At 39.4% G+C, this 14,783-nt stretch overlaps 1 protein-coding gene across 2 annotated transcripts in view; it reads left to right on the forward strand.

The window, feature by feature from the left end:
* plagl2 (pleiomorphic adenoma gene-like 2) overlaps window positions 1-4,160 on the forward strand; it is a 69,920-nt gene extending 65,760 nt beyond the window's left edge. For both annotated transcript variants that reach the window (XM_084721945.1, XM_084721946.1), the window contains exon 4: window positions 41-4,160. In XM_084721945.1, coding sequence (XP_084578071.1) covers window positions 41-1,526 — 1,486 coding nt within the window. In that variant the 3' untranslated portion in view covers window positions 1,527-4,160. The remainder of the gene's footprint in view (window positions 1-40) is intronic.
* The last annotated feature ends 10,623 nt before the right edge of the window (window positions 4,161-14,783 follow it).

Genomic DNA, 14,783 nt, shown 5'->3' on the forward strand with positions numbered 1-14,783 from the left:
CCTACTATTTACAGTCTCTTTTTCTGGTGTTCCTCTGTAGGCATATGGCCACACACTCTCCACAGAAGACCCATCAGTGCTCGTTCTGTGAGAAAATGTTTCACCGAAAAGACCACCTGAAGAACCACCTGCAGACCCATGACCCCAACAAAGAGGCCTTCAAGTGTGAGGAGTGTGGGAAGCACTACAACACCAAGCTGGGATATAAGCGCCATGTGGCCATGCACTCTGCCACGGCGGGGGATCTCACCTGTAAAGTGTGCATGCAGACCTACGAGAGCACGCCCGTGCTCCTGGAACACCTCAAGAGCCACTCTGGGAAGTCTTCGGGTGGTACCAAGGAGAAGAAACACCCGTGCGACCACTGTGACCGCCGTTTCTACACGCGGAAGGATGTGAGACGGCACATGGTGGTACACACGGGCCGGAAGGACTTCCTGTGCCAGTACTGCGCCCAACGCTTTGGCAGGAAGGACCACCTGACGCGCCATGTGAAGAAGAGCCACTCGCAGGAGCTGCTGAAGATCAAGACAGAACCTCCTGATATGTTAGGTCTGTTAGCCTCTGGGTCACCGCCCTGCTCTGTGAAGGAGGAGCTCAGCCCCATGATGTGCGGCATGGGTCCCAACAAAGACCCCATGATGGGCAAACCGTTCCCCAGTGGGGCCCCATTTCCAATGGGCATGTATAACCCCCACCATCTCCAGGCCATGTCGAATTCTGGGGTGGGTCACCCACACCCGTCCCTGATGCCCGGCTCCTTGTCTGCAGCTATGGGCATGGGCTGCCACATGGAGTCGCCTGGATCTCTTCACCCACACTCCCACCACCACCACCATCATCACCACCACCACCACCACCATCATTCCCCTCCGCTGCCCCCACACCACCAACCTCCGGCTCCCCAGCAGCAGCACCAGCCCCAGCCAGCCCCCAAATACCAGCTGGGATCTACCTCATACCTGCTGGACAAGCCCTTGAAAGTGGAGATGGAGAGCTTCCTCATGGATCTGCAGAGCGGCTCGCCAGGCCCCGTTCCCTCTGCAGAGCCCCACGCTGCTGCCTCGCCCCCCAAGGACGGACTGGAGCCCACCTCGGGCCTGGCGGATGAGCTTTGCGGGGATCCCCTCCTGTCCAAGAGCCCTGCGGTGATCGCTGAGTCTCTGTGTGCTGCTAACATGGACTTCTCCCACCTGTTGGGGTTCCTGCCCCTGAACCTGCCTCCCTACAGCGCCCCCATGAGCACAGGTGGGCTGGTGATGGGGTACACCTCATCCGCGACCTCCTCCTCGTCTTCCATCTCCTCCTCCTCATCTCTGCATGCTGCCGAGCCCCACGCTGCAGCAGTCGCCGCGGCAGCTGCTGCCGTCGCCACAGCACCTCTTACCTCTTTGCAACCGCAACCTCAGGAGCAGCAGAGCTCCAGCGGGGGTCTGGGCCTCGGGCCCCTGCACCCCCTCCCATCAGTGTTCAGCTCCAGCCTTAGTACCACCACACTGCCTCGCTTCCACCAGGCCTTCCAGTGAGAGAGCCAGCCCTCGGCCAAGCCCTGCCCAGCCAAGACGGCCTCCATGGCAGCCTCAGCTCAGTCCAGCTCTGCCTGGATGCTCCCAGCTGCGGTTCTTTGCAGGGCGTGATCAAAAAGTTGGAGAATTAGAATAAATAAATACACAAATGAACACTTAGAAGCCTTAAATGAAAGCGCACAAAAGCTTTTGATTGAGCCTTAAAAGGAAGTTGAACCCCTTTGAGCAAAAAGGAAAAGGTGAGAAAAGAAGTTGAAGCAGCTTTTATTTGGGCTTTTTTTCTCCTATCCTATAGTTATAACATGTATTAACCCATCTTTTTTATTTCCAGTTACTTCCCCTTTTATCCCCCTTCCATCCCCTATTTAGTAGTATAGAGGGCAGGATCAGTAGGCTAAAAGGCGTGGTACTGCATACTTTCTAAAGTAATAATATTAAAAAAAAAAAATCAAAGATAATTTTTAGTGAAGATTATCTGTCTTGTTGTGACCCAGAAAAAAATATAGTTTGAAGTGGATATTTTGTTTTACTTTATTTTTCTTTTCCAAATGTAAGAACATGGTAGAATGTGTCTCATCTTGAGTTTTGAACCACCTGATAACCTAAACTGTCATGATCAGAATGAAAAGGAGAGAGATCAGTGAAGGAATGAAGAAATGTCGAACTGAACTCTAAAATCTTCCTCTCGATGGCTAGAGCCACAAAAGCGACCCCCTGTCTCTAAAAAAAGTGCTCTTCAAACAAGAAAAAGAATTAGATGGATTGTCCCTGTTTTTTTCTTTTAACTGTAGCTGACGTGCTCCTAGAGTCAGGTCAGTTTGAATGAAAAGACTCTTATCATGTGACTGCTAAGAGCTGTTAGCTGCCAAACACGAAGACCAGTTACACACACAGCCACACATTTTTAAAGAAAAGAAAGAAAGAAATGTGAAAGTGTGTGAGTTGGTTGAAAATGATGACTTGCTTTTTTACTGTTCCTCAAGAGAAGCACTTTTTTTTTTAGCAGAAGGCACTTCACCTTTAGGAATCTCCTTGGGAAACCTTTTGTCTTTGCCTGAGACAGACAGAGACTTGCTCCTCGCTCTCCTTCCTTCACATATCTTCCTTCTAACAGTTATCTTTTAAAATTCCCATTAGAATGATAATTGACCTTCCTTAAATCTCGCCAGGTTTTGCTCTGTTCTCAAATAACAGTTGAACAAGCTTGGTGCCTGGTGGAACCTCAGTCAGCTTTCTCCTTTCCTGTTGCCTGTACTTAGACATGCTGTGTGCTCAGCTCATCTATGTCGAAAAGAAAACCTCTTCTTGAAGATGTTTTTAAAAGATGTTGTTGGAGGACCTGTAAAAGTCGCATATAGTCACAAATTAGGCAGAGACTGTATAATAATTAGTAATGGAGTGTCTGTTGTGTCTGGTGGCTCTGATAGTTACCATCTTGGCTGCACCTCACTCAGCTAACTCCCGGCTAATCCAAAAATAGGTGGAGCTGTGGAGGCTTGATGAAGCGGCTACTTAGCGGCTAGCAGCCTGTGATGACACACACCTGTTATTTAAAGTGTGCATGCCCTTAATTAATTTAAAATATTATTTAAACAGGTGAGTTATATAAAATTTCAGCCCCGTGCAGGTGTCATGAATGAAGAAATTAGCTATAGAGACCAAAATTATTTCTTGTACCCTGCTATAAACATGTTTATTTCTGCTGCAAAGTTGAGCATTTTAATACGGACCTCTCCGGGCATTGATTTGCTTTTGGAGCAAGCCTCAAGTGGCTGGTCAAGGTACTGCAGTTTTTGGCCTTGGAGGCTGCCTCTTTATCTTAAATTGGTTAATGTTAGAAAAATGCTTGCTAACTAGATTATCTACATCAATCACTAGCTAGCTAGTTACATCTGAGGACTAATGTTAGCTAAACGCGAGTGAATCTACATCAGTTGTTTGCCAGCTAGCTACATCTGGTGACTAATGCTAGCAAAATGCTAGTTAACTAGTTAGCTAATTATGGTGCATTCCAGTTATGTCACACCCAAGTTTACAGTGTTCTAGTACAACAAGTCAGAGAAAAAAAACTTTTTTATGCTTGATAACAACACTTATGCAGTATATTGTGCATACAAACACCATGTCCACAGACAGGACCTGGACAGTACTGTGTGAATGACTGAATGAGACACAAAAGAAAGAAGTAATAATAAACAGCTCTCACTTACTGTTGATATGCAGAGCAGCAATCTTGGATTCTGAGGTCATGATCGATGAGGTTCTTCCGACTTTCCAAGTCCGAAATCCCACTTCTGGGGATGTTACAGTTGAAATTTCCAAGAAGGAACTCAGAAATTCCAGTTCAAATGGAATGCATCACTTCTGTCATCAGCTCGCTTGATGTAGATAAGCTAGTTAGTTAGCGAGCATTTTGCTAACATTAACTTAAAACAGCATTGTTTTTGTTTTTTTTAAGTTGCCAACCCACACTAGGATTTTTGACAAAATTCACAGATTTTTCAACACCAACAGAATATTCAGGTTATTGAATCTTACCAAAAGCAAAAACAAATTGTATAGTCTCATTCTTTTTATAAGCACTTGAATGTTGGTTGGTTGCACCAAAAAAATCAACTTTTCGAACAAAAACTGAGAAAAACAGCAATTGAGGGAATATATCGTCAATTGGGAAAGAGTTAATATGTGACTATAGATATATATATATATATATGGTGTTTTTACATGTCCTCCAGCAACATCTTCTCAACTTCTTCACAACGTGATTTTCTTTTCAACATAAATGATTTGAGCACAGAGCACATCAACTGTAATTGGAGCACAGAGCTAAAATGGGCGGGACTTTTGAAAAGGTCAATCACAGCTGTGTCTTGGCTGTCCAACAGACCTAAAATCTATATTTTTGGAATAAAATACCAACACGTCTTTAGGCAGTCTTTTAAAAAGATGATCTCATCATGGTAATGATGAACCCTGACATATGTGAATGGCATAAAAAAAACAAAAGAATTACAGTGACAGATGAGGAAAAATGTGTTAAAGAATGTTATTGCAGTGTACGAAATATCTCAAAAATGAATATTATTATTGCTTTTATCTCAGTAAGGTGTATTTTAGGTAGACGTATTAAAACTAAGTGATGATGTTTTTGATGTCTGGCAGGTTTACATTTGTGTGTATCTTGCATTTTTGATCAAACAAATGGATGAAGTATTAGCTTTTTCCCTTAAGCTTTCTCTGTCATATCCAATCTTTACCTTTACATGTACTTGAGTTAGTATAGTGGAATCAGAACTGTGGATGGGAATTATCTATAGAAGGCTGTTAGTGGCTTAATAATCAATTAGGATTTGAACTAGATAGATTGTGTCATAGGGATGCTGATGGATGGCCTATAGGTCCGTATCCAGTGGAATATGTAACCCCTGCGCTGTGATGAAATCCCAGCCGATTTCACTCCGAGCTCAGAGGTTTTGGACGTCTTGGAGTTTAGATCCTTTCTAACCTTTCACCACCAGCCTATAAAAACCTGAGCCCAAAGTTAACCTAAGCCTCAAAGTGAAATAGGTGCTCTTAATCTAGTGTTCTGTCTGTGGCACGACCAACACAACTATCCAGAACTATCCACAAGTTTTTGTGCGTAAATGTCGTTCCAGACCCGCCACAGGCGACCCCCAGCCACCATTAAATGTTAAAATGAACAAAAAAAACAGGAAAAACAGCACATAAATAAAAAATAAAATACATACAGTATTGCTGCTTTTAGCTACGGTTGCTGATGGACGACAACTGTAGACCACTAGAACATTTCTTTTTTTTTTTTTTTTTTTTTTTTTTGCAAGATGGACATCAAGCTGAAAACATGCACAAACCGAACCGACATAGTGTTCATCATCCCGGGCCCCATCCCCTCTGTCCTCCTCCTCCTCTTCCTCCTCCTCCTCCTCCTCCTCCTCTCTCAGCTGCTTTGTAGAGTCAAAGGAAAAGGGTCTGAAAATACAGCGATATCCAGAAGAAGGCAGTCACCGAACTCCCACGCTTTGACATTCAAAGCACAGGGGGGACACATGACTGACTGCACACCTCGGGGTATCGCTTATAGTCATATATTTGTTTTGTTTGTTGTCATATGATATATTATTTTCTGTTTGTATAAAACAGGACCTCGAAAAACAACACAACACATCACCTCATTTTTATTTGTTTTATTTTTCTTACCAAAACCTGGGGAGAAGAAACTACATTTTTGCACAATTGCTTGTTACAAAATGCTACGAGTGTCATCTGATATTTTGATACTGTAGGATATGAAACCCTGATGATGAGCAGCTGCTGCCCTCTCGTGTGGCAGACAGGTGATTATTCCCCCGTGGAAGGTAGGGGCAGCTGAAAATTCAGACTCAGCGAGCACTGATGCAGAAAAAGCTTCTCCACAGTCTGACTGTTTGACTAAATCGCCAAAATCCAAGATTTTATAATCCAACATTTATAATTAAACATTTTATTATCCAAGATGTTTAAATCCAAGATTTATAGTACAAGATTTTAAAATCCAAGATTTGTAATCCATGATTTTAAAATCCAATATTTTATAATCCTAGATTTTATAATTCAACATTTTATTATCCAACATTTTAAACTCTTATTTTTTTTATAATCCAAGATTTTATAATCCAGGATTTTAAAAGCCAAGATTTTATAATCCAAGTTCTGAACTAATTTGAAATTTATTTTAGTCTCCCCCCTGGAAAAGTCATTATTTTGATAATGACTCTCGTAAAATGATCAAAATTGTTATTGATCTTAAATAAATTAGCTGTTGGCACCTTTATAAGAATTTACATGATATATTAAAAAAAAAAAAGTCAACATTCAAATTTGATCCTTATTATAAACTTAAAAAAGGTAGTTTTTTAAGAAAAACCCTCTTGGCTTAAGCCAAATTTGTAGCAATCAAATTGAGCATTTATATTTTTGTAACAAATATTCATTTAGTCCTAAAAAAAAGAAGCTTTTGGCATGTATTAAGTTTGTCCTCCCTGGGTTTCTGTGAGCTAATCTGAATTCTAGCACTTTCAACCTTTAAAAAAAAGAGTATTTTTTTCTTTTAAAATTTCAGCTTATATGTTCATATGTTTTTAATTTTGTATTGATCCTGTATATGTATGTGCCATTAGTTTGATGTGTAGACTTTATCAACCTTTGTGTATTTCTCTTCTCCAAAAGAATAACAGTATTTTTGATAGACTTTTCACTAATATCCTTCTACATACGAGCCCCCTGCCCCCTCTCCTGTGAAACCTCTGTGTTTTTGGGTAAGCTTTGCCTGCTCTTGCAAATTTATCGCATCAAACTCTGCAGCCGAGCGCCTGAAGGGAACAGCAGCAACACGTCTGTTACTGTGAGGTGCTGAGAAACGAGACCACTGTCAGTAGAGTGTCAAAGCCACAGCCTGACCACAGCCTGCCGCTGAGCCTCATTTTCTCAGGCCATTTTATATTAGAACATGTAACTGAACAAATGTGTCCTTGGGAGCAACCCCAAAATATAGCACTTATCATTTACAGTGCAGAAGCCCTGAGAGGCAAGTGAGAATAACTGGGTGATCAGTTTCCTAAGTCTGATCAAAATTCTTTCCTCAGTTCAGACAGTGTGCATGTGAACGTGGCTCAAAGTTAAGGATCTACAGTGAAGATTCAGGCTAAAAACATGGTGTAAATAACTTTTTTTTAAGTCAGCTTGGCATTTTGGGGCTTTGTGAGACTTGGATTACACCAGACAAGCAGTATGGAGGCATTTTATGGTTTTATTCTGTTGTTTTTGAAATACATTTTTATGAGTTTCTAAAACTCAAACCTTCAAGTTTATTTAGTTTAAGAAGAAAAGTAAATTATCTTTGGGTTGGCAAAACATTTTTTTTTTTTAAGTTTATTTGAAAACCTAAGTGTTTGAATAGGGTTCAAAACTCAAAAGGTGTCTAGGTGAAGTTTGAGTTGTCTCAACTGTATTATTGTTATTTGACAGTGTATGTAGCCTGTTGTTTAGAGTGCATGGATAAATTAAAACTCTCCTGGAGGAAAACATAAATGCTGTTAATCCTATTTTGAGCATGGGGTGATGGTGCATGACAGCCTCTTGTGGCTGAAATGAGTATTACAACAACAAATACCTCAAGAAACAATCCTGATATATAAAAAAAAAATTAAAAGGAACTTAGGAATGATAAGAAGTTCATATTATTAGATGATTCAGTTCTTCAGTCATAAACGCAGGAGAGAACACAGTTTAGATCAGAATTAGAAAACTGATCATCAGAACAGTTTTTGTCTCTCAGGGTCTCTGTATCACAGCTGTGGTCACTGACCTGGTTGTCTCAGCTTCATGCTGAACGCTGACAGTTACAATTTGTGTTTTCTGTAAAGTGGCTAATTGACTTAAATGTGGCTTTAAATTAAAGTTACTGAACGTTACAGTAATTGAAAAGAGTACAGTTTGTTGATATTTTAAGACAGATGTGAAAAAGCAGTAGTTGAGTTGTGGTCGGGTCGTTTATGCAGCTGTGAAACACTCACACTCAGCTCGTCGGCCTCCTGGATGAAGTTTTTCAGAGACTCGCTGAGTCACTCTTCACAGAGACATCATGTGCCCTGTTTCTGGACTCATACCTCGATCTGTATGGAAGCCCATTTACACTCAGAAAAGAAAAAAAGAAGATTAAAGCAGGTTAAAAATAAAAATACTCATGATTAATCACAAAATGTGACTCAGTCCAAATTATGTAAAGTCAAAATCTGACTTGTTTTCTCATAATTCTCTCTTACAAAGTCAAATGTTTTGACTTAAAAAAATTATTTAAAAAAAAATATATATATAATATTACCATTAGTTTTTTTTGGTACCACTTTATTTAAAGGGGTGTGTATAAGACTGATATGACACTTGTCATCAGCATGAAGGAGTTCTTATGGATGTTTATGACTGTTGTCATTAAGTGTCATTTGGTCAGTTATGTCTTTTTTAATGCAAAGTTCCCAAACATTGTCAACTTTGCTTTAAAAATAACATAACTGACTGAATGACATTTAATGACAACATTAATGATTACACTTAAAGGTACAGTTCACCCCAAAATCAAAAATACATATTTTCCCTCTGACCTGTAGTGCGTGTGTTTATCCATCTTGATTTTTTTGGTGAGAGTAGAGTTTTGAAGATATCAGCTGTAGAGAGAACTGCCTTCTCTCTAGTGCATCAGTACTTGACTTGTGGTGCTCAAAGAGCCCAAAAAGCTGTAGTAAGAAAGTAGTTCCAGTAGATTCTACTGCAGAGAGAAAGTAGTTCCTACATGAAACTGCTCACAACAAGGTCTGTGGATTATCTTAAGTAACCAGGTCATGATTTTTGGAAAGAAACACTTTTTCTGTGCTTTGAGCACCACAAGCTGAATGCCATTTAGTCCCATGATATTGGAGACAGCTGAGATCTCCAAAACTCACACCAAAAAAAAAATTCTAAATGGATAAACAGCAGGCCACAGGAAAATGATGTATTTTTGATTTGGGGTGAACTATCCCTTTAAGTATCATTTGGTCAATTATGTCGTGTTAATGCAAAGTTTATGTTAGAGTTCCCAAACAATGTCAACTTTGTATTAATAATGACTGACACGCAATGACACAGACATTAGCATTCATAATGTCATGTCATGATTGTGACAGTGTCATGTCAGTGTTATGCACAACTCAGATAAAGTGTGTTTTTGTCATATTCATTAAATGGGCTTCTGTAGTCTGAACTGACACAAAAAGCTGATACCAAATCAGACAAATATCATCTCTCACAGAGAGAGAAATAAGCGTCTCCTCTCCTGCTCTCTGACAGTGATGTTGTTCTGTTCCTCGGCTCGGCTGCAGCTCCATTACCTCGACCTGCACCTACTAGGGATGCACTTATCCTCACCTTTTCCTCTTCACTACTAGGTGCAGAACACAAACATTTTAAGGGAATTTGTTCATCAGTTTAAGCCTTTAAGAGAAAAACTGATTTTGATTTGAATAATGCTCTCTTTCTCTTTCTCTCCCTCTCTTTGTTTTTGCTTTTCGTAGGAAACTGGGTACTGTCTGATGCAGGCAACATCCACATGTAGTTTTATATATTTCTAGCTTAATGTAAGTCTTGCATTCCAACCTCTTTGTGTATCTCGTTTAGTGACTTAGCCCATTTTATTTTTATCACTTGCTATTACAGCCACCTCTGGAGTAAAAAAAGGTGAAAAAAGGTGAAAGAAAATAGAATATTTGCATTCACTTCACTTACTATTTTATATAGCATGGAGTTTATCAACTACAGGGAGAATTATATAAATGATGTGCTTCGGAGAAAGAAAGAAAACGAGAAGTCTTGCTTTTTTTTTGTTACATATCTCACATGCAATCAGTTGCTGCAATGTAAAAGTGACAGATTTGTATATTGGTTGATCCAAAGAGATGATGAACACAACAACAGAACTATTGACTTATTGTACAGTACAGTGTATCTTTGAGTTGTCATGTGTTATGTTGAAATTATTAAAAGACAAACCAGCGGTTTCATACCCTATTTGCATCTTTTGTTTTTTTCATTTTGTGTCTCTTTTCTTGAAAATGTAAAACATCACTAAGAATGGTATCAAAATAATTTATTATACTATATGATTTAAAGAGTCTAATTGTGGTCGTGTCCTTTGTATTTCTTTCTGGAATATTAGAAAAAAAACATTTTTTTTCTGTTGATTCAAGGACTTTTTACTGGCTGATTGAAATCGGAAGGCCTTAGGATAGTTGTTGATTTTCACATAAGTTTTTTCCTTAAATTTCTGCTATAATTTAAACAAAAACTTTCAAAGAATCTAAATGCAAAAACAACAGAAGCCGAACGCAATAAGGCCAAACAGCAGCAAGAAAAAAAACAGCTAAAATTGAAGTAAAACTAAGACACAAGTGAAAGACACTAAAGCACAGTAAAACAAGAAAAACACGATGATAAGAACAAATTAAAATACAGAGAGATTACAGAGACATTATATATTTAATATAAATAAGTACAAATAAAAGAATATAATTAAATATATTAAAAAGAGACGACATCACATAAAAGCAAGTCTATAAAAATGTGTTTAAAGAAGTGATTTAAAAGATGTCACTGATTCTGCAGCCTGATTTCTTCGGGCACGTTGTTCCAAAGTGGAGTCACCTTTAGATTTAAGGCTCGACTGTGGAACAGCCAGGAGGGCCTTGCCCGAGGATCTAAGGCTGCGTACTGGCTCATAAGGGGTTCAAATTTTAGCTATGTAGCCAGGGGCCAGACCCAGACAGGCTTTAAAAGTGATCAGTAAAATCTTCAAATCAATTCTAAAACACACAGGGAGCCAATGGAGGGAAGCCTGGCCTGTTAACTGATCACTGAAATGATCTCACAACATTTTTCTTTTTTTGATCAACATGCTTATTTATACTTATGCACATTTTTGTTAGTTAATAATACTAACACATCCACATAGAGAGAAGTCTCCAAAAATTAAATATGATAAAAAAAATATATATATACTTTAAAAGTAACAAATGCTAATTTACAAATTTACAGATAGTCAAATTACTGTAATTAAATAGCTTTTTGGGTTCTTTTATGAGTAGATTTTTAAGTCTGTACATTTACCTGTACTTCAGTATGCATTACACTGTGTAATCTACTCAGTTACTTCTAAAATCATAAAGGAGTTCTGAGTACAATTTGAATTCAGATCCAAACCTTTCGTCTGCGTTCTTGTGTCCAGTCATGTGATCTGATTGCAAAGGAGCCAATGAAAAACTAACACAGGTTTGAAATAAGGAAGCCAGCAATTAATGATTAATCATTAATTGCCTCTAAGAATTTAATCAATTAAAAATGTATTAAAATTGTTAATAATTAATAAGCCCTAGATTCTCAAACTGTGGTATGTGTGCCACTGGTGGTATGGAAGCTCCCTCTAGTGGTAAATTTTTAAATGAAATAAATTCTTTTTAAAACATATTCTACAACCAAAATATTACAAAAAATTCAAATGAAAATACATAACACATTTGCTGAAATTTAATTTAAAATAAGTTTTGTGTTTTCTGCTATGTATTTGTGATCATGCACCTAGTATGTAAATGAGTCATCCATGATTACGTGTAGTTAAACTGCGATGGCAAGAAAACAAAAAACACTGCAGGAGTGTCTCCAAATGAGAAACTATGAAGCAAAGTGCAGATCAGCAGGAGAATAAACCAAGTCACTGCATTAAAAAATGAAGAGGCTGATAGTGAACTGAGCACAAGTGAACCTACACCAACCGACACAAAACTGTAAAGTGGTACTTGGAAAGCTCGATATTTTCTGAGGAGGTACATGGTGTAAAACAGTTTGAGAAACACTGGATTAAGTAATAGTCTAGAAATGGTAGATGTCATTTGTTGAATAAAGAAACCTAAACTTAAAATGACCAAAAAAAGAGAAACAAGTCTTGCATCTAAAAATTGTTAATGATTAATTGATTATTAACATTTTCAGCTACTGGTTCAGGAAAATGCACAAAATTTGCAACCCTCCTTTGGAGAGGTGTCTGTCACCACTGAGCAGCAAAACAGCACAAGAATGTGGAGTCACTGAGACTGAAGATCTGGACAAACACAAACTCCTTTGACTGAATGTTGCAATTAATGATATGTTAAAAAGAAACCATTAAAACTACTCATACTCTGAGTAGTTTTTGACAAGAATACTGTGAACTTGTTTCTAACGTCTGTACTTTTACTTGTGAATGAGTAATATTTTAGCAACGTAACAGTACTTGTAGTTGAGTACAGATTTTCAGTACTCTTTCCACCACTGGTCTTAACTTGTACTTGTACTTTTTTTCAGGTACACCTTCTCTAACCTGTCCTGTCATTGATGTAGGGGGGTGGCAGTAGTTGTAGCCAAGACATTACATTTTGATGTAAAGATAATGGATGGATGGATTTTAGGCTTGACAGTCGGTCAAAGCCTCCTTTCCAGAACCTTTCCCAGGAAAGATGAGCACTATGATATCTCAATACTGGAGTCTACCCTCCAGTCCCCTTTTTAAAAACTGGGAACTACCAAACTGGTTAGCTGCTCCACAGGCACTGGATCTGACCTCCACGCGGCACTGAAGAGGCATGTCAGCTAAGACAGCTCACCAGAGTGCACACCTCATGCCTTCCTGCTTGAGGAGCCTCTTGAACACCTCAGAGACCTTTTCCACAGATATGGGTGAGACTTCCCCTTTGTCTTCATACTCTGCCTCCTCCACAAAGGATGTGTTTGTCAGGTTCAGGAGTTCGTCAAAGGGCTCTTCTACTGGTCCAGTCAGTGTCAGCACTTCTCCCCTGCTGAACATAGTCTGAGCCAAGCCCTGAGTTGCCTTCTTATATTGTCTAATGGTTACCAGAAGTTCCTTGAGGCCAATCTTGGAACCCATTGTCTGAAGACGAGTAAGACTCTGGGGACGGCAAGCAATGTTTGTTGTTAGCAATACCTGTTGATAACAGCACATTTCGCAGTATGTTGCTCATACAAACAAAATTCTGCACAACTGAATTAATGAGACACAAGTGAAGACAGAAGTGCTAATAAACAGTACATACTACAGCTTTCACTACTGTTGATGTACTGGGCAGCTGTCTTGGAATTTGAGGTTGAGGTTCATCCAACTTTCTGATTTTGACATCCAACTTCAGGGGGTGTTCCTATTGAAATGTCCGACTGGGAACTGGGAAATTCTGACTTCCTAGTACAAATGAAATGCAACCAAAGCCCACTAAAACATGACTGGTCAATACTACTCACATTAAAAACAAGAAACCAGAATGTTTTACCCAGCATAATCTTCTCCCTTGCCTAGAGATTCAGTATTAATTTGCAGACATCTGTTTATAGAGATTAGTTTGAAACCAACCAAAGTGTGTCTCCGTAGCCTCCCTGAACTGGTCCCACACCCGTGTTTTTGCATTGTTGACCACCAAAGCTGCAGCCCCTCTGGCCTCCCAAGTACCTGTCTGCTACTTCAGGAGACTCGTGTACCATGAAATGAATCACCACACAAAAAATAGTTTAAAACGGCATCCCAGAATATCTCAGGGCTATCTGACTGGTAGCTTTTGCCCTGCTGTGTCTAACCCTCACACTGGACCAGGGTCTGGATTATGTCTCAGAGAGCTGCACGTGTAGGCCTGCATGCATAACTGAGTGTCAAGACTACCCTAATTATAGTAGTATGGAGCTAACCTATACTTACATCAACTGAGCTGACTCTCACACATACACTTATGGGATGCCAACTGTGCCATAACTCAAGAATAGAAACTCTTTTGGTTTTGTAGAATTTTCTTAGGAGGAACCTGCAGAGCTCGTAAAAAAGGATTTGAGAGGACCGAGACACCACAACACAGACTCTGTAATCTGATCATAGCCTGAACATTACAGACACAGAGGGACAAACCAGGATTTAACACCTTGACAGGCCCACGAAAAACTAGTAGAATGCTCCCTTAAAGGGATAGTCCATCCAAAAAAGAAAATTCAGTCATTATCTACTCACCCTCATGTTGACTGAAGGTTGGGTTTAGTTATTTAGTCCACAAAACACTGCTGGAGTTTCACCAAACTTTCCATTCTCACACTGCATTTATGCAGTTTACAGTGATAATCGTGGCAGATTTAACATAGAAATTGGCAGTAATTGTTGAAACACGAGGTCTTTGAATCCTCATAGAAGTAAACAAAAGCAGCTTCTCATCTCTAGCTGGTGGATTTTGTCAGCTAAAATAACAACTCACAAAGCAGATTTCATAAATGTAGCTGGCTGATGTAAGCTAATGCTAAATTGATTTAAGTCAGCTGAAAAGTCTCCAGCTGATGTTTTAATGTTTCCATCTGACACGTTTTAAAACAAGAACCTTGTGAAAGTGTAAATGTAAGTTACCTGACAGTTACACTGATCAGGCATAACATTCTGACCACTGACAGGTGAAGTGAATAACACTGATTATCTCTTCATCATGGCTCCTGTTAGTGGGTGGGATATATTAGGCAGCAAGTGAACATTTTGTCCTCAAAGTTGATGTGTTAGAAGCAGGAAAAATGGGTGAGCATAAGGATTTGAGTGAGTTTGACAAGTGACAAATTATGATGGTTAGATGACTGGATCAGAGCATCTCCAAAACTGCAGCTCTT

This window comes from Lutjanus erythropterus, chromosome 6 (genome assembly GCF_056507025.1).
Source record: "Lutjanus erythropterus isolate fLutEry1 chromosome 6, fLutEry1.hap2, whole genome shotgun sequence".
NCBI lineage: Eukaryota > Metazoa > Chordata > Actinopteri > Lutjaniformes > Lutjanidae > Lutjanus > Lutjanus erythropterus.